This window comes from Chelonia mydas, chromosome 8 (genome assembly GCF_015237465.2).
Source record: "Chelonia mydas isolate rCheMyd1 chromosome 8, rCheMyd1.pri.v2, whole genome shotgun sequence".
In the NCBI taxonomy this organism is placed as follows: Eukaryota; Metazoa; Chordata; order Testudines; family Cheloniidae; genus Chelonia; species Chelonia mydas.
Window position 1 is genome coordinate 22,092,323 of NC_057854.1, and position 20,303 is coordinate 22,112,625.

General features: G+C 43.7%; 1 protein-coding gene across 3 annotated transcripts in view; it reads left to right on the forward strand.

Moving 5' to 3' along the window:
* The window catches only part of SLC26A2 (solute carrier family 26 member 2), a 35,236-nt gene that overhangs the window by 5,481 nt on the left and 9,452 nt on the right, over positions 1 to 20,303 (forward strand). For all 3 annotated transcript variants that reach the window (XR_006292728.1, XM_043552988.1, XM_007057263.4), the window contains exon 2: positions 18,741 to 19,397. Coding sequence is in view for 2 of the 3 variants with exons in the window: in XM_043552988.1 (XP_043408923.1) it covers positions 18,753 to 19,397 (645 nt within the window). In the remaining variant the exon portion in view is untranslated. The remainder of the gene's footprint in view (positions 1 to 18,740; positions 19,398 to 20,303) is intronic.

Consider the following 20,303-nt stretch of genomic DNA (forward strand, 5'->3'; position numbering starts at 1 on the left):
TTATGAGGCTTAATTAATCAATGTTTATCAAGTGTTATAGTTCTATATGGTAATGACATAATCTTAGTTGTATCCTGCCAGATATGAGACTAGCATAAGAGAGAAGTTCAGAATCATTAGGGATTTATTAGATCTGTACAGTAGTGATACTATAGTTTAGATGGAGATTTAATAGACTCTGGTTTGTGGATTTACACTTCTAGAGTGATTAAGAGGGGACGCCCTCATGTTAAGTGTAAGATGGATGTATATTTGGGTCTAAAATGAAGCACACCCCAGCCAGCTAATGTGGGCAGGGCTGCTGGAACCGTTTGTATAGTGGGGATGCTGAGAGCCATTGAACCAAAGTGTAAACCCTCTATTTGATGGAAACCACTTCAAGCCAGGGAGTGCAGCAGCACCCCCAGCACCTCTAGTTCCAACAGCTGTGAATGTGGAACCTAAATTTGGATTCCCCGTGTTAGAGCATATAGTGCTGTCACTGGACACTGTGCTGGGCAGGTGTTTGTTTTTATAATAGTTAATTGAAAAGAAAGCCATTGTAACAAACATAAGAAAGTTGCACTGTAGTCTTCTTCAGAAATGGACTTGTATTGGGTTTCATTCAGTCATAAATGAGCTATTGTTTTCCTCTTTGTCTCATTACTTGGAACATTTTGAAACTAGACTGGGCAAAATGTTAAAAAATAGAGAACAATCCTGAAATGGTAGGGATGTGACCTAGACAGGGCATTGAGCCTCAGTGGGTCACAGGACCTAATAGGTATTTTCTATTTCTGGATGCAATGACTGTTCATAAAAGAGCAGGCTTTTTTGTAAGCTGCACTTTCATGAATCAATTCATTTCTGATTAGTAGATGAATTTCGGTCAATTTAACTGGTTGACACAGATTTGATTGACTATAATAATAATAGTATTTGTGGTGAATTGTCTGTGTCTTCCTAGGCATTTTTCTTAAAATTACCCACCATTGCACTAGCCCTGGTAAGCTCTACTGGTGGTAGAATTGTGGCTGGCTAGTATAGACCAGCTGTTGGTGTTTTTACCATTGTTTCTAACCTCCTCACTGCTGCATCAGTGCTAAGTGGAAGATTTGAAGAAAAATATAATTGGAGACAGTTTCCCCCAATTCTGTTGCCAAAGAAAGGGTCATGTGTGCTTTTGGATAAACAAAAACCTATATTCTGTTTGATTAGTGGTTAGCAAACCAGCTTTGCAACTCATGTAATTTGCAAGAGGCCAAGAGTTATTTAATTTGTCATCTCATGTGACTAATGCTTAAATCTGCAATAATAATGAGTCATGTGGTTACCATATTACATTAACTTCTAATTATCATGTTTATCTTCAGTAGTATTGTTCAGAGGATTTAAACAAATACAGGTATTTTATATAGCTGCGAACATTATAGTAAAGGCTACAGCTCAGCTTCCACAGTAATCCTCTTTTCACTCACAGCTTTCTCATATACCTTTTTGGGTTGAGACTTTCCATTCTTGGCCTCACTCCAAAGGTGAGAGTCTCTTGAACGCTTGAATTAAAATCCATTCAGCCATTTGAGTATGCGTATAAATGAGAGAAAACATACTTCCACTATTGTCTTTCTGTGCCTGCCCAAACAGCGAATGATGTATGCCTCCTGCTGATAGGTGGAGACAGGAAAACAAGTTACTTACAGCGTTGCCTTTGGTGCTACATAAAACGTTTGTTGATTGACATGCTCCCATGTGGGAGAAGCTCCTGCTAGTGGCTCTGATGCTCACAACATAAGAATGACCATACTGGGTCACACCAGTCATCCATCTAGCCCAGTATCCTGTCTTCTGATAGTGGCTGGTGCCAGATGCTTCAAAAGGAATGAACGGAACAGGGCAATTTATCAAGTGATCCATCGCCTATCTTCCAGTCCCAGCTTCTGGCAGTCAGAGGTTTAGACACACCCAGAGCATGGGGTCATGTTCCTGGCCATCTTGGTTAATAGATATTTATGGACCTATCCTCCAGGAATTTATCTAATTCTATTTTGAACGCAGTTAAATTTTGGCCTTCAGAACATCCCCTGGCAACAAGGTCCACAGGTTGACTGTGCATCATGTGAAGTATTTCCTTATGTTTGTTTTAAACCTGCAGTCTAGTAATTTCACTGGGTGACCCTTGGTTCTTGTGTTATGTGAAGGGGTAAATAACACTTCCTTATTCACTTTCTCCACACCATTCATGATTTTATAGACCTCTATCATATCCCCTGTTTAGTTGTCTCTTTTCTAAGCTGAACAGTCCCAAGTCATTTTAATCTCTCCTCATAGAGAAGATGTTCTATACCCCTAATCATTTTTGTTGCCCTTGCCTGTACTTTTTCCAATTCTAATATATCTTTTTTTGAAATGGGGTGACCAGAACTGCATGCCGTTCAAGGTAGGTTATAGCATGGATTTATATAGTGGTGTAACAGGGTTGGCACCCACCTCTCGCAAGTGTTTCCTTCTGGTTGGGCATGTCTGTGTTCTTTAGTTCTGGTGACCCCCTTTGTTGGTTCTCAGGTGGGTTTGTCAGTGACAGCGCTCTGGCTCAGTCACACTGTCTGCCTATTAACCAACACAAACCCCTTCCAAGGTAGGCCCCGGTGGACTGTATATCTCAGTGCCCCTCTGGTGGTGTCTCTCTCTAGCCCTCCCTGGGCTTTGGTCTTTAAGTAGTCCAGCCTTGGTGTGGAGCTGTATCCCCAGGGCTTCCTCCCTGGAGACACTATCTTCCTGCAGCTCTCCCCAGACTTAGCAACCAGCTAGAAGCTCCCTCAATGCTCCCCCGGTCCCTGCTAGCAAACCATCCATGGCCCTGCTGCTTTTTCAGGACTGCAGTCCTTTCTTCTCCTAGCAGCAACTAAACTATTGCTCTACGCTGCAACTCCTTTTATATGGCCCTCCTGGGCCCTGATTGGCTGCTTCCCCTGCAGCCACTCTAGCCTGCTTGGAAAACCTCTCCACTGCTTCTTCCCTGGGAGGGGTGTAGCAGAACCCTGAGGCCTCCAGCAGGGGGCCTTTGGGCCTAGTCCACCCCATCACAAGTGGCATTATGATATTTTCTGTTTTATTATCTATCCCTTCCTAATAGTTCCTAACATCCTATTAGCTTTTTTGACTGCTGCTGCACATTGAGCAGATATTTTCAAAGAACTATCCCAAGTGACTCCAAGATCTCTTTCTTGGGTGGAAACAGCTAATTTAGACCCCTTTATTTTGTATGTATAGTTGGGATTATATTTTCCAATGTACCTTATTTTCCAATTATCAACATTCAATTTCATCTGATATTTTGTTGCCCAGTCACCCAGTTTTGTGAGATTCCTATGTAACTCTTCGCAGTCAGCTTTGGACTTATCTTGAGTAATTTTGTCTCATCTGTGAACTTTGCCACCTCTCTGTTTACCCCTTTTTCTAGATCATTATTGAGTATGTTGAACAGCACTAGTCGCAGTACAGATCCTTGGGGGACCCCACTATTTACCTCTCCACTGGGAAAACTGACCATTTATTCCTACCCTTTGTTTCCTATCTTTTAACTAGTTACTGATCCATTAGAGGACCTACCCTCTTATCCTGTGTCTGCCTATTTTGCTTAAGAGTCTTTTGTGAGGAACCTTGTCAAAAGCTTTCACAAAGTCCAAGTATATTCTATCCACTTGATCACCCTTGTCCACATGTTTGATGACCCCTTCAAAGAATTTTAATAGATTGGTGAGGCATGATCTCCCTTTATAAAAGCTGTGTTGACTCTTCCACAACATATTGTGTTCACCTGTGTGTCTGATAATTCTGCTCTGTGCTCTTTCAGTCAATTTGCCTGATATTGAAGTTAGGCTTACTGGCCTGTAATTGTCAGGATTGCCTCTGGAGCCTTTTTAAAAAAAGGCAGTATTAAATTAGCTACCTACCAGTCATCTGGTACTTTGTATTTCTTTTTCTTGAAGTTGTTGTTCTCCCCTTTCCCTTTGTAAAAAAAGAAAAAACAAAACAGAAACAAACTAAATCAATATTAATGAATCATTAAGGCTGCATATTTAAACACAGTCAGGAAATGCAAAAATTAGCATTCTCACAGCAACATTAACTCATCCACACTTCACAGAAGCACTTTGGGATAATTACACTGTTCAGTGTATACCTTAAAATACAGCATGTGCAATGCAGATAGATTAATGTTGCTCCCAGAACCATATTTTTTCATTTCTATACATTTTTGTGTTTAAAATTGCAAACTTAACATTGCTTTTGCTAAGGGTTGTTGGGTTTTTTTGAGGTGTGTGTGGGTTTTTTTTGTTTTTGTTTTTGTTTCAATTTTATAATAATAGATGTAAAATGAAATCACTGGTGATGGACATTATTTAGGTCTGTTTGACTTTTGCAGGCAGTTAGTTCCATGTAATAATGTCTTTGTTCACTGGGGTGTATCAGCAAGTACTAGATGTTCAGCAAGCTTACACAAGGAAGTGCTTGGATAGATGACTCTTTACATAAAATGGTCGTGAAATAATTTTTTTAACCAGTTGCAGTAATGACCACACTGATGAGTCTGTCTTTCTATTCCTAATATTTATGCTATGCTTACTATAGTATATTCTGTCTTCCTTCTCTGTTATATTTCTCATGTACCTAGCATTGCAGGAAACACCATTTAAGTTTAAGAGTAGCAGCTGTATTAGTCTGTATCCGCAAAAAGAAAAGGAGGACTTGTGGCACCTTAGAGTCGAACAAATTTATTTGAGTATAAGCTTTCATAAGCTACAGATCACTTCATTGGATGCATGCAGTGGAAAATACAGTAGGGGGATTTTATATACACAGAGAACATGAAACAATGGGTGTTACCATACACACTGTAACGGGAGTGATCAGGTAAGGTGAGCTATTACCAGCAGGAGAGAGAAAAAACCTTTGGTAGTGATAATCAAGGTGGGCCATTTCCAGCAGTTGACAAGAATGGGTGAGGAACAGTAGGGGGGAAAATAAACATGGGGAAATAGTTTTACTTTGTGTAATGACACATCCACTCCCAGTCTTTATTCAAGCCTAATTTAATGGTGTCCAGTTTGCAAATTAATTCCAATTCAGCAGTTTCTCGTTGGAGTCTGTTCTTGAAGTTTTTTTGTCGTAAGTTTGTAGGCTGTGGAGTTTGTGAAATCTTTTCAGTTTAACTTTACAGTCAGACTAATTGGAGTAAGTAAGCTCAAATTGGGCTGAGCTGCAGCCTGAATACATTGTGGTATTCACTGTCATAAGTGTGTGTGGGATGTTCCATTCAGAAGTGTGACTAGCCCAGTCTGTCAGTGACCTGGGTTCCTTCTTTCAATGAAGTATTTGTGGTTTTTCTGTGTGTGTGTTTCTCCTTCGTCTCCCTATCCCCTCCACTCCTTCCCTCTGCCCAAACCACCATACAGACACTTCATGCAGAAACCCAACCAGTACTCTTTATATGCAGAGAGGAAATTTACCAAATAGCTATTTCAGTTTCTCAATAATTCCAAATCTCTCTGTGAGGATTTAGCTGGCTGAGGCCTTTCCCTCACACCCTTTTTATTATGGCCTTGGCTTTTATTTGTCCTTTTGTCTTTGTTTTTATGTACAGAAAAAAAATCTGGTACTTTGAAAATATACCCCTAAAATTAGAATTGCATTGGACTCTGAGTGGATTAGTTCATTGGTTTCAGTGGGTGTCAGGTGGCTAAAATACTCTGCTCTAAGAACTTGAATGTATACTTGAAGGGCAGGGAGAATGACCCAGTTCAATATAATTGATCAAAATATTATAACCTTCAATTGCTATTGAACAATGGAATAGCTCAAGTTTGGTGGTGCAATCACTGGAGGTTAATACAAAACAGAGGTTCCAAAGTGAAATATGTTGCAGTGTAATATGGAGTAACTGAACTAATAAGAATGTATTGATTCCTAATTGGAACTTCACTGTAGATGTGCATTGAATACTGCTAGTTGGAAATGGAGGCCACTTTGAAGATTAAATGCTATCACGGGTTCTGGTGTGACGGGCAGGTTTCGGCAGTTCAAGAAAGCAGAAATTTCACCATTTAAATTTCTTTGCATTGTCAAAATTATCACCCTAATCCTGCCTGAAGATCCGAGAGACAATTAGTCTGAGTTGTTTTTCTGCATTAACAGACTATTAAACACAACTATGGACATGGATGATGATGACCATGACATTAGAGGCCAGTGGACTGCCTCCCCTGCTTAAGAGCCTTCCTACACAGAATGGAGAGGTGTAGATAATGCACCCTGTAAACTGAAATTAGTTCCACAGCTTGAACCATCTCCACAACTCCAAAGAGTGGTGTCTTGTAACAGACCATAGGAGAAGCAAGCTGTCTAAACTTCAAAGTCTGACTCCCGCTTCACCCACGTGTACACAGTTTCTAAGAGATTCATCCTGAAGTAGTAGTAGTAGTAATAAACAATTTATAGCTCTTTGCAAAGTGTTAATTAGGTGAAAGAATTCCCAGTGAGAATCTTGCAGTATATTCTCAGCAAGCCTAGCTCAGATATGCTTCTGCTAATTAATTCAGAATTGACATTACATAGAATATGAGTTCTGCATTCATTAATGTTTGAACTGCACATTGAAAGTGCAAATTGCTATATAAATGATAAATATTTTTGTTATTAGTAGAGCTGACCTGGTAAAGAGGTGAGATCTGGTTTTGAAGGTGGAGGACTGGGAACTACAAACTTCGAAGTTCTAATACCACCTCTGACTTTGACTCCTTTGTGGCCTTGAGCAAGTCAGTTTCTGGCTGAGTTTCACCCTATGTAAAATATGAGCTGTCATAAATATAAAGGGAAGGGTAAACACCTTTAAAATCCCTCCTGGCCAGAGGAAAAACCCTTTCACCTGTAAAGGGTTAAGAAGCTAGGATAACCTTGCTGGCACCTGACCAAAATGACCAATGAGGAGACAAGATACTTTCAAAAGCTGCAGGGAAGGGAGAAACAAAGCCTCTCTCTCTGTCTGTGTGGTGCTTTTGCCGGGGACAGAACAGGAATGGAGTCTTAGAATTTAGTAAGTAATCTAGCTAAATATGCGTTAGATTCTGATTTCTTTAAATGGCTGAGGAAATGAGCTGTGCTGAATGGAATGGAAATTCCTGTTTTTGTGTCTTTTTGTAACTTAAGGTTTTGCCTAGAGGGATTCTCTATGTTTTGAATCTGATTACCCTGTAAGGTATTTACCATCCTGATTTTACAGAGGTGATTCTTTTTACTTCTATTAAAATTCTTCTTTTAAGAAACTGAATGCTTTTTCATTGTTCTTAAGATCCAAGGGTTTGGGTCTGTGGTCACCTATGCAAATTGGTGAGGATTTTTATGAAACCTTCCCCAGGAAAGAGGGGATAATGTTTGGGAGGATTTTGGGGGGAAAGATGTTTCCCAACGGACTCTTTCCTAATAAAATAATACCGGTTAGACGTTTGGTGGTGGCAGCGGGCAAAAGGTAAAATAGTTTGTACCTTGGGGAAGTTTTAACCTCAGCTGGTAAAAGTAAGCTTAGGAGGTTTTTATGCAGGTCCCCACATCTGTACCCTAGCGTTCAGAGTGGGGAAGGAACCTTGACATGGTGGCAGAGTGGTGGGATTAACTTGAGATCAGTTTGAGATTTTTTGAATCAGAAGCACAGATTTGAAAAGGAAATATTTTTTTTTCCTTTGGGCTGCTGAAAAGCAGGTTTTAAACTGAAAGCAGTTAGAGGTTTTTTTTTCTCTGCTTGGGGGCCAGAGCAGAGACAAAAGGGAATTGTCTTTTGTGAGCTGGAGTTTTCTCTACCTAAAGGCAGGGTAGTTAACCTCCTGCAGGGAAATTCACCAGTCTTCACAGACCTGAGGAAGTTTTTTTTTACCTAAGAGCAACTAGAGGGGTTTTCTGCCTATTTGCCTGGAGACAAAAGTGTTAGGGGTTTTTTTTGTTTTTTGTTTTGTTTTGGGGTTTTTTTTGGATTTTTCTGTAGGCTGACCATACCTATATTCTCTGATAGTGATCATATTACAGCACAGCAAAATTTTACAAGCCAAGGTTTTCTTTTTGGTTGGTTGTTTTATTTCTAACTCTCGGGTGTAAAGTTGGTTAAAAACGGAGAGGCAAAGATGACAGAAACCAAGACACAACATAAATTGGGTTAGCAAGACTGGAGGCAGCGAAAGAGGCAGAAAAACCCCTAGAAGCTGCCCACAGGAGAGAAATGGAGGCAAAGGACGAAGAAATGGAGGCAGCAAAAAACCAAGAGGCTGCCCACAGGAGAGCTATGGAGGCAAGGGCCAAAGAACTGGAGGAGAAGCAAAAAGAGAGGAAGCATGTGGAGGAGGAGAAAGAAAAAGAGAGGAAGCATGTACTGGAGATGGAGAAGGCAAAGGCTCAGCAGAATATACCAACAAACCCTAGCAATCCTTCTCCAGGTACCACTTCCCATCCCAGAAAGTTCCCGACCTACAAGGCAGGCAATGATACCGAGGCCTTCTCAGAAAACTTTGAAAGGGCCTGCCTTGGGTACAGCATCTCTACAGACCAATACATGGTAGAGCTGAGGCCGCAGCTCAGTGGACCCTTAGCTGAGGTGGCGGCTGAAATGCCTAAGGAACAAATGAACCAGTATGAACTGTTTTAAAGCAAGGCGAGAGTCAGAATGGGGCTAACACCCGAGCATTCCCGTCAGCGGTTCAGAGCCCTAAGGTGGAAACCAGACGTGTCATTTACCCGACATGCCTACCACGTTGTGAAACATTGGGATGCCTGGATATCAGGAGCAAGTGTTAAATCTCCAGAAGACTTGCCCTTCCTAATGCAAATGGAGCAGTTCTTAGAAGGTGTTCCTGAGGAAATAGAAAGATACATCCTAGATACATCCCAAAACTGTAATTGAGGCGGGGGAGATCGGAGCCAAATGGGTGGAGGTGGCAGAAAAGAAAAAAACTGGTTGCAGTTGGAACGGATACCAGAAGGGACAACCTCAGACCACCCCCTACTACCGGGGGCCACCCAAGCCCCAGCTACCCCCAAGGAACCCTCCAGACACCTTATCATCCCGGCACACCATTCTCCAGCAACCCACCTCGCCCCAGTGACCCGTCAGCTGGACGATGTTTTAAATGTAACAAGCCGGGGCATGTAAAGGCCAACTGCCCCAAGAACACCAACAGATGACAGTTCATTGCACTGGAATCACACCAGAGGTCCTCAAGCCCAGATACCTCCCAGATACCCTTGGAGCGGAGGGAAACTGTGAGTGTGGGCGGGAAGAAGGTCACCGTGTGGAGGGACACCAGAGCACAAGTGTCAGCTATCCATGCTTCCTTAGTGGACCCCAATTTAATCAATCCAGAGATCCAAGTGATGATACAACCCTTCAAGTCAAACTCTTTCAATTTGCCTACAGCCAAGTTGCCTGCCCAGTACAAGGGCTGGTCAGGAACGTGGACTTTTGCAGTCTATGATGATTATCCCATCTCCATGCTGTTCGGGGAAGACTTGGCCAATCATGTGAAGCGAGCCAAAAGGGTGGGAATAGTCACCCGCAGCCAGGCTAAACAAGCTGTCACGACTAGCTCTGTTCCGGAAACTTCTACCAGGACCTGGTCAGAGGTGATGGACCCAGACCCCAGGCCAATGTCTACAACAGCAGTAGTGGATCCAGTCCCAGAGACCCAGACAGAGCCCAAACTGGAACCGGCGGAACAACTAGCACCAGACCAATTGCCAGCACTGAATCCAGTACTTGCAACCCCAACACCAGAGGGCCCCACCGAACCTGAACCGGCAGCAGCCGATAACCCTACACAAGAGGCGCAGCCGGAGCCTGAACCCCAACCTAGTGCCCCAGCGGAGAGCGGTTCACAGTCAACGGAAACAGCCCCATCCCCTACATCGCTTCCAGAGGGACCAAGCATAGGCCCACAATCCAATGGGGAACCTATGTCTCCAGCATCAAGGGAACAGTTCCAGGCCGAACAGGAAGTAGATGAAAGCCTCCAGAGAGCTTGGACAGTGGCACGGAGCAACCCACCGCCTCTCAGCTCTTCTAATTGATCCAGGTTTGGATCTACAAAAAGTCTTCGAGCGCATAAGGGAGGCAGGACTAACTGTTAAGGCTAAGAAGTGTCAAATAGGCCTAAACAGAGTGACTTACCTTGGACACCAGGTGGGTCAAGGAACTATCAACCCCCTACAGGCCAAAGTGGATGCTATCCAAAAGCGGCCTGTCCCAAAGTCAAAGAAACAGGTTCAATCCTTCTTAGGCTTGGCCTGTTATTATAGGCGATTTTTACCGCAATACAGCCAAATCGCCGCCCCACTGACAGACCTAACCAAAAAAAACCAGCCAAATGCCGTTCAGTAGACCGAAGAGTGTCAGAAGGCCTTTAATCAGCTTAAAGCGACACTCATGTCTGACCCTGTACTAAGGGCCCCAGACTTTGACAAACCGTTCCTAGTAACCACAGACGCATCCGAGCATGGTGTGGGAGCAGTTTTAATGCAGGAAGGACCGGATCAAGAATTCCACCCTGTAGTGTTTCTCAGCAAGAAGCTGTCTGAGAGGGAAAGCCACTGGTCAGTCAGTGAAAAAGAATGTTACGCCATTGTCTACGCTCTGGAAAAGCTACTCCCATATGTTTGGGGACGTCGTTTCCACCTGCAAATCGACCGTGCTTCACTACAGTGGCTTCATACCGCCATGGGAAATAACAAAAAACTTATTCGGTGGAGTTTAGCTCTCCAAGATTTTGATTTCAACATCCAACACATCTCAGGAGCTTCTAACAAAGTGGCTGAAAATTTCCCAGAATCAACTGGTTAAAATCGTCCTTGAGATGTGGAAAATTATTGTTAGTCTTTATATACTTGATAGTATATTTAGAGGTGCATGTGTCTTATTAACTCTGTTTTTTCCTAGAGCTCCAGGAAGAAATCCCAGCCAGCGTTTCACCCTATCTGTGATTTGGGGGGCGTGTCATAAATATAAAGGGAAGGGTAAACACCTTTAAAATCCCTCCTGGCCAGAGGAAAAACCCTTTCACCTGTAAAGGGTTAAGAAGCTAGGATAACCTCGCTGGCATCTGACCAAAATGACCAATGAGAAGACAAGGTACTTTCAAAAGCTGCAGGGGAGGGAGAAACAAAGCCTCTCTCTCTGTCTGTGTGATGCTTTTGCCAGGGACAGAACAGGAATGGAGTCTTAGAACTTAGTAAGTAATCTAGCTAGATATGCGTTAGATTCTGATTTCTTTAAATGGCTGAGGAAATAAGCTGTGCTGAATGGAATGGAAATTCCTGTTTTTGTGTCTTTTTGTAACTTAAGGTTTTGCCTAGAGGGATTCTCTATGTTTTGAATCTGATTACCCTGTAAGGTATTTACCATCCTGATTTTACAGAGGTGATTCTTTTTACTTCTATTAAAATTCTTCTTTTAAGAAACTGAATGCTTTTTCATTGTTCTTAAGATCCAAGGGTTTGGGTTTGTGGTCACCTATGCAAATTGGTGAGGATTTTTATGAAACCTTCCCCAGGAAAGGGAGTGTAACGTTTGGGAGGATTTTGGGGGAAAAGACATTTCCAAATGGACTCTTTCCTAATAAAATAATACCGGTTAGACGTTCGATGGTGGCAGCGGGCAAAAGGGCAAAAGGTAAAAAAAGTTTGTACCTTGGGGAAGTTTTAACCTCAGCTGGTAAAAGTAAGCTTAGGAGGTTTTTATGCAGGTCCCCACATCTGTACCCTAGCGTTCAGAGGGGAGAAGGAACCTTGACATGTGCGATAATATTTAATTCATCCTTGCTAGCCATCTGCAAAGGAAGTAATGTTTGCAAAAGACTCTGAAGCAGAAGACTGCTGGGTAAGCGCCAAATTGCGTACATGTGTTAGAGATGTCTCTTTCAGGTTGTTTTTGATTTGCTTGTCTGCTCGGATATTTTGCTTTCACAAGTTGAGGAAGTAAGTTCTTATTATAAGAATGTTTTTTATTACAATCACCTTGCTCATATATCGTCTGCCGTTCAATCTACAGTAGGAGAAACCTGTTGGTGGGAGCATGTCATCTAGAACCCATATTTCCAGTTAAGATGCTTGTTTCTGTTCCTTTGGTTGGATATAATTTGCTTGAAATCCAAACTTTCTTCTTCTTTAAAAAAAATAATGGAAAAGTGCATGCAAAGTGTTCCTGTTCTATATCACGTGCTGAAACAAAACCATTTGGATAAAGATTGCCGCTTTTTAGATAACAAGTAAGCTCCAGTATAACTGGCTGGCATCCTAATTGCACTAGAAAGAAAACACTAATGAAAGACTTAGGCCTGGTCTACACTATGAGTTTGTCGGATTTAGCCGCGTTAAATCCGAATTAACCCTGCACCCGTCCACACAACGAAGCCATTTTTTCGACATAAAGGGCTCTTAAAACCGATTTCTGTACTCCTCCCCAATGAGGGGATTAGCCCTGAAATTGACATTGCCATTTCGAATTCGGGTTAGTGTGGACGCAATTTGAAGGTATTGGCCTCCGGGAGCTATCCTACAGTGCACCATTGTGACTGCTCTGGACAGCACTCTGAACTCGGATTCACTGGCCAGGTGTACATGAAAAACCCCGGGAACTTTTGAATCTCATTTCCTGTTTGGCCAGGCGAGCTCATCAGCACAGGTGACCATACAGTCCCAGAATTGAAAAAAAGCTCCAGCATGGATTGAACAGGAGGTACTGGATCTGATCGCTGTATGGGGAGAGGAATCTGTGCTATCAGAACTACGTTCCAAAAGACAAAATGCTAAAACATTTCAAAAAATCTCTGAGGCCATGAGGGACAGAGGCTACATCAGGGACGCAATACAGTGCCGCGTGAAACTTAAGAAGCTCAGAGAAGCATACCAGAAAACCAAAGAATCAAATGGACACTCTGGGACAGAGCCCCAGACATGCCGCTTCTACGCTGAGCTGCATGCAATCCTAGGGGGGGCCGCCACCACTACCCCACCCCTGTCCATGGACTCCGATGATGGGGTACTCTCCGCCATGCCTGAGGATTTTGCAGATGGGGAAAATGAGGAGGAGGAGGACGAGCTTGGGGAGAGCACACAGCACACCGTTCTCCCTGACAGCCAGGATCTTTTTATTACCCTCACTGACATACCCTCCCAACCCAAACAAGCCGGAGAAGGGACCTCTGGTGAGTGTACCTTTTAAAATATAATACATGTTTTAAAAGCAAGCGTTTTTTAATGATTAAATAGCCCTGAGGACTTGGGATGCATTCGTGGCCAGTACTGCTACTGGCAAAGTTTGTTAACATGTCTAGGAATGGAGCGGAAATCCTCCAGGGACATCTCCATGAAGCTCTCCTGGAGACACTCTAAAAGCCTTTGCAGAAGGTTTCTGGGGAGAGCAGCCTTATTCTGTCCTCCATGGTAGGACACTTTACCACGCCATGCTAGTAGCAAGTAATCTGGTATCACTGCATGACAAAGCCTGGCAGTGTATGGTCCCTGTGTTTGCTGGCATTCAAGCAACATCCGTTCTTTATCTCTCTGTTTTATCCTCAGGAGAGTGATATTCACGGTAACCTGGTTGAAATAGGGGAATTTGATTAAGGGGACATTCAGAGGTGCCCATTCCTACTGGGCTGTTTGCCTGTGGCTGAAAAGAAATCCTCTCTGCAGTTAGCCAAGCGGTGGGGAGAGGGGCCATTGGCATTGAGCTGTTCGCTTTTGGCTAGCAGGGATCTTCCCTGATACCAGCCAGGCGGTGGGGGGACGGGAAAAGCGATCATCCCAGAGAGTTGGATGGGGGGAGGGGGTTAGTTTGGTTTCTGCTTTTGCATGTTAACAGGAAAACAGCCTGCAAGCTGAATTCTGTTGCCCAGCCCTGCATGTTTGATTTCTAACACCAAAGCCTCAGGCACTCAATATAAGATGCAAAATGCAACCTTATACCAAAATCACATGTGCTATGTAATGTGAATAGCGTTGTTCACCGTGAAACAGTATAGCCATTGTTCTGTAAAATGTATCTTTTTAAATACTTCACTCCCTTTTTTTCCTCCAGCAGCTTCAAATGTTTCAAGCCTCCCTCCTCCGTACCAAAGGCTATCTCAGATAAGGCGGCGAAAAAAAAAACGCGCAAGGAAGTGTTTTTCATAGATTTCATAGAATATCAGGGTTGGAAGGGACCTCAGGAGGTCATCTAGTCCAACCCCTGCTCAAAGCAGGACCAATCCCCAATTTTTGCCCCAGTTCCCTAAATGGCCCCCTCAAGGATTGAACTCACAACCCTGGGTTTAGCAGGCCAATGCTCAAACCACTAAGCTATCCTGGAAATACTTAATTCTCTGAGCTCATGCAGTCGTCCGGCACTGACAGAGCTGTGTGGAGGGACACAATAGAAGAGTACAGGACGGTGGCCGATGAACATGAGGAGAGGTAGCGGCAGGAAGATCAGAGAAGCATGAGGAAATGCTGGGGCTACTGCGGGATCAAATGGACATGCTCCAGCGTCTGGGGGAGGTTCAGGAACCGCAGCAGGATCACAGACTGCCGCTGTAGTCCCTGTTTAACCGCCCTCCCTCCTCCCCAAGTTCCATAGCCTCCTCACCCAGACGCCCAAGAACGCGGGGTGGGAGGCTCTGGGCACCCAACCACTCCGCTCCAGTGGACAGCCCAAGCAACAGAAGGCTGGCATTCAACAAGTTTTAAAGTGGCCTTTTCCTTCCCTCCTACCCTCCTCCCACACCCCACCCCGGCTACCTTGTGAGTTATCTCCCTATTTTTATAATCAATTAATAAAGAATACATGGTTTTTAAATGATAGTGACTTTATTTCCTTTGCAAGCAAGCTGTGATCGGAGGCGGGGGGCGGGTGGCTTACAGGGAATTAGAGTCAACCAAGGGGTCGGGTTTTCATCAAGGAGAAACAAACAGAAGTGTCACACAGTACCCTGGCCAGTCATGAAACTGGTTTTCAAAGCTTCTCTGATGCGCACCACTTCCTGCTGTGTTCTTCTAACTGCCCTGGTGGCTGGCTGCGCATATTCAGCGGCCAGGCGATTTGCATCAACCTCCCATCGTGCCATAATTGTCTCCCCCTTACTCTCACAGAGATTGTGGAGCACACAGGAAGCAACAATAACAAATGGAATATTGGTTTCGCTGAGGTCTGAGTGAGTCAGTAAACTGCGCCAGCGACCCTTTAAATGTCCAAATGCACACTCTACCACCATTCTGCACTTGCTCAGCCTGTAGTTGAACAGCTCCTTACTACTGTCCAGGGTGCCTGTGTACAGCTTCATGAGCCATGGCATTAAGGGGTAGGCTGGGTCCCCAAGGATAACTATAGGCATTTCAACATCCCCAACAGTTATTTTCTGGTCTGGGAAGTAAATCCCTTCTTGCAGCCGTTTAAACAGATCAGAGTTCCTGAAGACGCGAGCGTCATGAACCTTTCCCAGCCATCCCACGTCGATGTTGGTGAAACGTCCCTTGTGATCCACCAGTGCTTGCAGCACCATTGAAAAGTAACCCCTTGCAGTTTATTTACTGGCTGCCCTGGTGGTCCGGTCCCAATATAGGGATATGCGTTCCGTCTATAGCCCCACCACAGTTAGGGAATCCCATTGCAGCAAAGCCATCCACTATGACCTGCACGTTTCCCAGAGTCACTACCTTTGATAGCAGCAGCTCAATGATTGCGTTGGCTACTTGCATCACAGTAACCCCCACAGTAGATTTGCCCACTCCAAATTGATTACCGACTGACCGGTAGCTTTCTGGCATTGCAAGCTTCCACAGGGCTATTGGCACTCGCTTGTGAACTGTGAGGGCTGCTCTCATCTTGGTATTCTTGTGCTTCAGGGCAGGGGAAAGCAAGTCACAAAGTTCCATGAAAGTGCCCTTACGCATGCGAAAGTTTCGGAGCCACTGGGAATCATCCCAGACCTGCAACACTATGCGGTCCCACCACTCTGTGCTTGTTTTCCAGGCCCAGAATCGGCGTTCCATGGTATGAGCCTGCCCCATTAACACCATGATCTCCAAATTGCGGGGGAACGCGGTTTTAGAGAAAAGTGTGTTCATGTCCTCATCACTGCGCTGCCGTCACCTCCTCACCTGGTTTTTCAGGTGCTAGTTCTGCATACACTGCATGATAATGCGCGAGGTGTTTACAATGGTCATAACTGCTGTGGTGAGCTGAACGGGCTCCATGCTTGCTGTGCTATGGTGTCTGCTTCTGCTCAGGCAGTCCAGGGAAAAGGGTGCGAAACGATTGTTTGCCGTTGCTCTGGCGGAGGGAGGGGTGACTGACAACATGGCTTACAGGTTTGGCTTATACGGAATTAAAATCAACAAAGGGGGTGGCTTTGCGAGAAACAGAATGGCCCCCTGAAGGATAGAACTCAAAACTGGGTTTAGCAGGCTGTTGATTTCACGGAGGGAGGCAGGAGAAAATGAATACAAAACAAATCTGGTCTATTTCTTGTTTTGATCCACTTCATCTATCTTTATACATCTTGCTGGCAGCAGACTGTGCAGTATGACCGCTAGCCATCGTCATCTCCTGGATGCTCTGCAGAAGATCGTTCAGTATGACTGTTGGCCATCGTCTTCTGCTGGCTGCTGATTAAAAGACAGCGCACTGCCAGTAGGACTGAATTGCCATGAGACGAAACTTAAAAGGGAATGACCTGGCTGAGTCACTCCCATGTTTGCCCAGGCGCCCCGACCTCATTGAGGTCGGTTAAAAGAGCACCCTGGACTACGTCGATGACGGCTACCAGTCATACTGCACTGTCTGCTGCCAAAAGGCAATAAACTGCTGCTGTGTGCAATGCAGTACCGCGTCTGCCAGCACCCAGGAGACATACAGTGACGGTGAGCTGAGCAGGCTCCATGCTTGCCGTGGTATGGCGTTTGCACAGGTAACTCAAGAAAAAAGGCGCAAAATGATTGTCTGCCCTTGCTTTCGCAGAGGGAGGGAGGGAAGGGGGGGCCTGACGATATGTACCCAGAACCACCCGCGACAATGTTTTAGCCCCATTAGGCATTGGGATTTCTACCCAGAATTCAAGTGGGTGGCGGAGACTGCGGGAACTGTGGGATAGCCACCCACAGTGCAACGCTTCGGAAGTCGACGGTTGCCTTGATACTGTGGACACACTCTGCGGACTACATGCACTTAGAGCATTTGTGTGGGGACACACACAATCGACTGTATAAAAACGCTTTCTACAAAACCGACTTCTATAAATTCGACCTAATTTCATAGTGTAGACAAGGCCTTAGACCTCAACTGCTATTCCAGAAATTGAGTTGCAAGGGGTGTGTTTCACAAACTGAATTATAATGAATGTTCAGCTAGTACAGCCTACTCTTTCTATTTTTGCTGAATAGAATAGACCAGAAACAGTGAGTGGACTCATCAGGGAAGGTGCTCCAAGAAAAAGTGTCGCTAGGGTGGTGTGCATATATCACAATTGGGCTGATTACATGAAAAGAAGTATGTTCTCTTCTTGCAGTATGTGCGTAGCTATGATTTAATCAGAGTCATATTCACGGAGAGGCTCTGTCTGATCATAAACAAAGTTTATTTTAGTGACAACAAAAGGAAACAGATTAGGTTTATAAAGCCACATGTCTTGTGTGGTAATGAGAAAGCAGTAGCTTCAAAGATACAAAGCTGAGAAGTTAGGGGGTGCATTATGCTAGCTTTTAGTTCCTGAAGACATGGGTTCAAATCTTGACATAGGTCATAAGTGAAAATGAGTTTGGGGATGTTTTTCCATTCCATTTCACAATATAGTTGGACAGCACCAGCAGCCCATGCCTGTGCCTGGATGAGGACAGGAATAACAGCTGATGTTTATAGATTCATAGATACTAAGGTCAGAAGGGACCATTATGATCATCTAGTCTGACCTCCTGCACAACGCAGGCCACAGAATCTCACCCACCCATGTTGCTGGGCAAGATTGAGTTGTATCATAACAGGTTTATGTGGAACATTTGCAGAGACCTTGCTTGTACAATTGTTGACTTAAGCTAGTACTGTTAGTCTTTGCCTTTCATGAGAATTAAATTAATTCCCATTTAAAAAAAAAAAGAAGTCTGGAATAATCTATAAATTAGTTTAAGGTTGTTAGGCAAGAGTTAAAAATTCAGTTAGCAGCTGAGACAGAAACCCGCATAACTAACAAGCAGAAATACCAGAAATACAAGGGCAGTGGCAGCTGTAAACACTTGATAAACTTACATGGTCAGATGTCCGCCTAGTAACTCGGCCTCTCGGTAAGAAAGAACAGTTTCCCTCGCACAGCTTTCCGGATATCTGTGAACACTCACACCCACCCCACCCTTCTCCTTAAGGATAGTCACAGATAAATGATGTAACTAGAATAGTTTCTATGCGTACGTCCTGCTCCTGGCATTATCATGTTAAATGTTCTCTCTCTCTCTCTCTCTCTCTCTCTCTCTGAAATAATGTTTGTCTCTGTAAGTACAAGGTAAATGCAAATGGATTGATAAGAAAAGGTATATAATTGATCACTGTAACACTATACTATACTATATACTATGTTTATCAGTCTTCCCAGTGCCGTGAATAAACCCTTTCAGTATTGCCTATGCCTGCCTGATTCTTAGGGAAAAGAATCTCCTTGCTTCACAAGGTTAACTAACTTACCTGATAATGTTTGTGTTGGTAGGGAGCCTTCAGGATGGCGGCAGAAGTGGAACTCAGCCATGTCCAATCAGCATCTGAAATGGCAGAGGGAGAGAATGACACACACATTTTTCAACCCACGATGTTCCTGGAGCCTCAAGAGACGAGCATTGATATGAAGGCACTTCTGGTCAAGAAAGTGACGAAAACTTGCAGCTGCACCCCAACTGAAGTTAAAGACCTGATTTTCAGTTTTCTCCCTTTCTTGCAGTGGATCCCCAAATATAAACTGAGAGAGTACCTCCTGGGAGATATAATGTCTGGTGTGATAGTGGGCATCCTGCTGGTCCCACAGTCCATTGCCTATTCCCTGTTGGCTGGCCAAGAACCTATATATGGTCTTTACACATCCTTTTTTGCCAGCATTATTTATTTCCTATTTGGTACCTCTCGTCATATATCAGTTGGCATTTTTGGTGTGCTTTGCCTTATGGTGGGACAGGTGGTGGATCGTGAGGTACAGAGAGCTGGGTATGACATAGAGCCCAGTGTTCATAGTGGCCTTCAGAGAGAGATGGTTATTTATGTAAATACCACCACTTTGGCTGTGAACCAGACATCACAACCGCTGTTATGTGATAGAAGTTGCTATGCAATTACTGTGGGAGCCACGGTGACCTTCATAGCTGGAGTTTATCAGGTAAGAGGGGGCAAGGTAAATGGGTGTTCTGTGAAAATGCTTCTAATTCTCTTCCTCTCCTCTCTTAGCTATAGTTCAACTCTTTTCTGAAGCCTTCTGAGACCTGAGAGACAGTGGTAGTGTTGTTTATAGCAGTAGTGTCCCATATTGCTGTTCTGGTTAAGGGTCCACCAACATTTCCCTTTATAAGGACCTGATTCTAAGCATTGCCAAAGACTCACCTCCCATTCATTTCACATTATCAGGTACTCAACACTTCTTACAGTCTGGCCCTAAACACTTCTTTTCATTGATTTGTATTTTGGCTTTAATTTTCACTGGGACAAAATTTGCAGCATCAGCTTTCAAATCCAGACCACTTTTTGTTTATTTCACATGTGATCAGCTGGCTTTTTTTTCCACTGAAAGTTAATACAAATTGTAAAATAATTTACATGGTATTTGATGCTTTTATTTGGTGCTTGTAAAACTTGACGACTTTTTGTTCAAAGCCAGAACCCTACCATTATTTTAAAGGGATGCTACAAAGATAAAAATCATAATTGAAAAAAATCTGTTACTTAATACCTTAATTTATTACAATGGAAACATTTAAAAATATATATATTTTTTAACGGTTATGCTTGTATTTCACTGTTTAGCTACTGAAATTAGATCAGCAAGCTTAATTTCTGGTTCTTGTGCACTAGCAAAATGCTGTTGTTTTGGGTTCCATAGCATTGTAGAGGAAGGCATACATCCAAAATCATACACCCTCATTTCTGGAGTGCCCACAAATGTAGCATCTAACAGAACGTGGGGGAGAGAAAAAGAAAACATTTTTATGACATTCTAGACAATCCTCTTGATATAAAACCTAAGACGTCATCTTGTACTACCTGGCAGTGTTGAGTAATTGAGATAGAG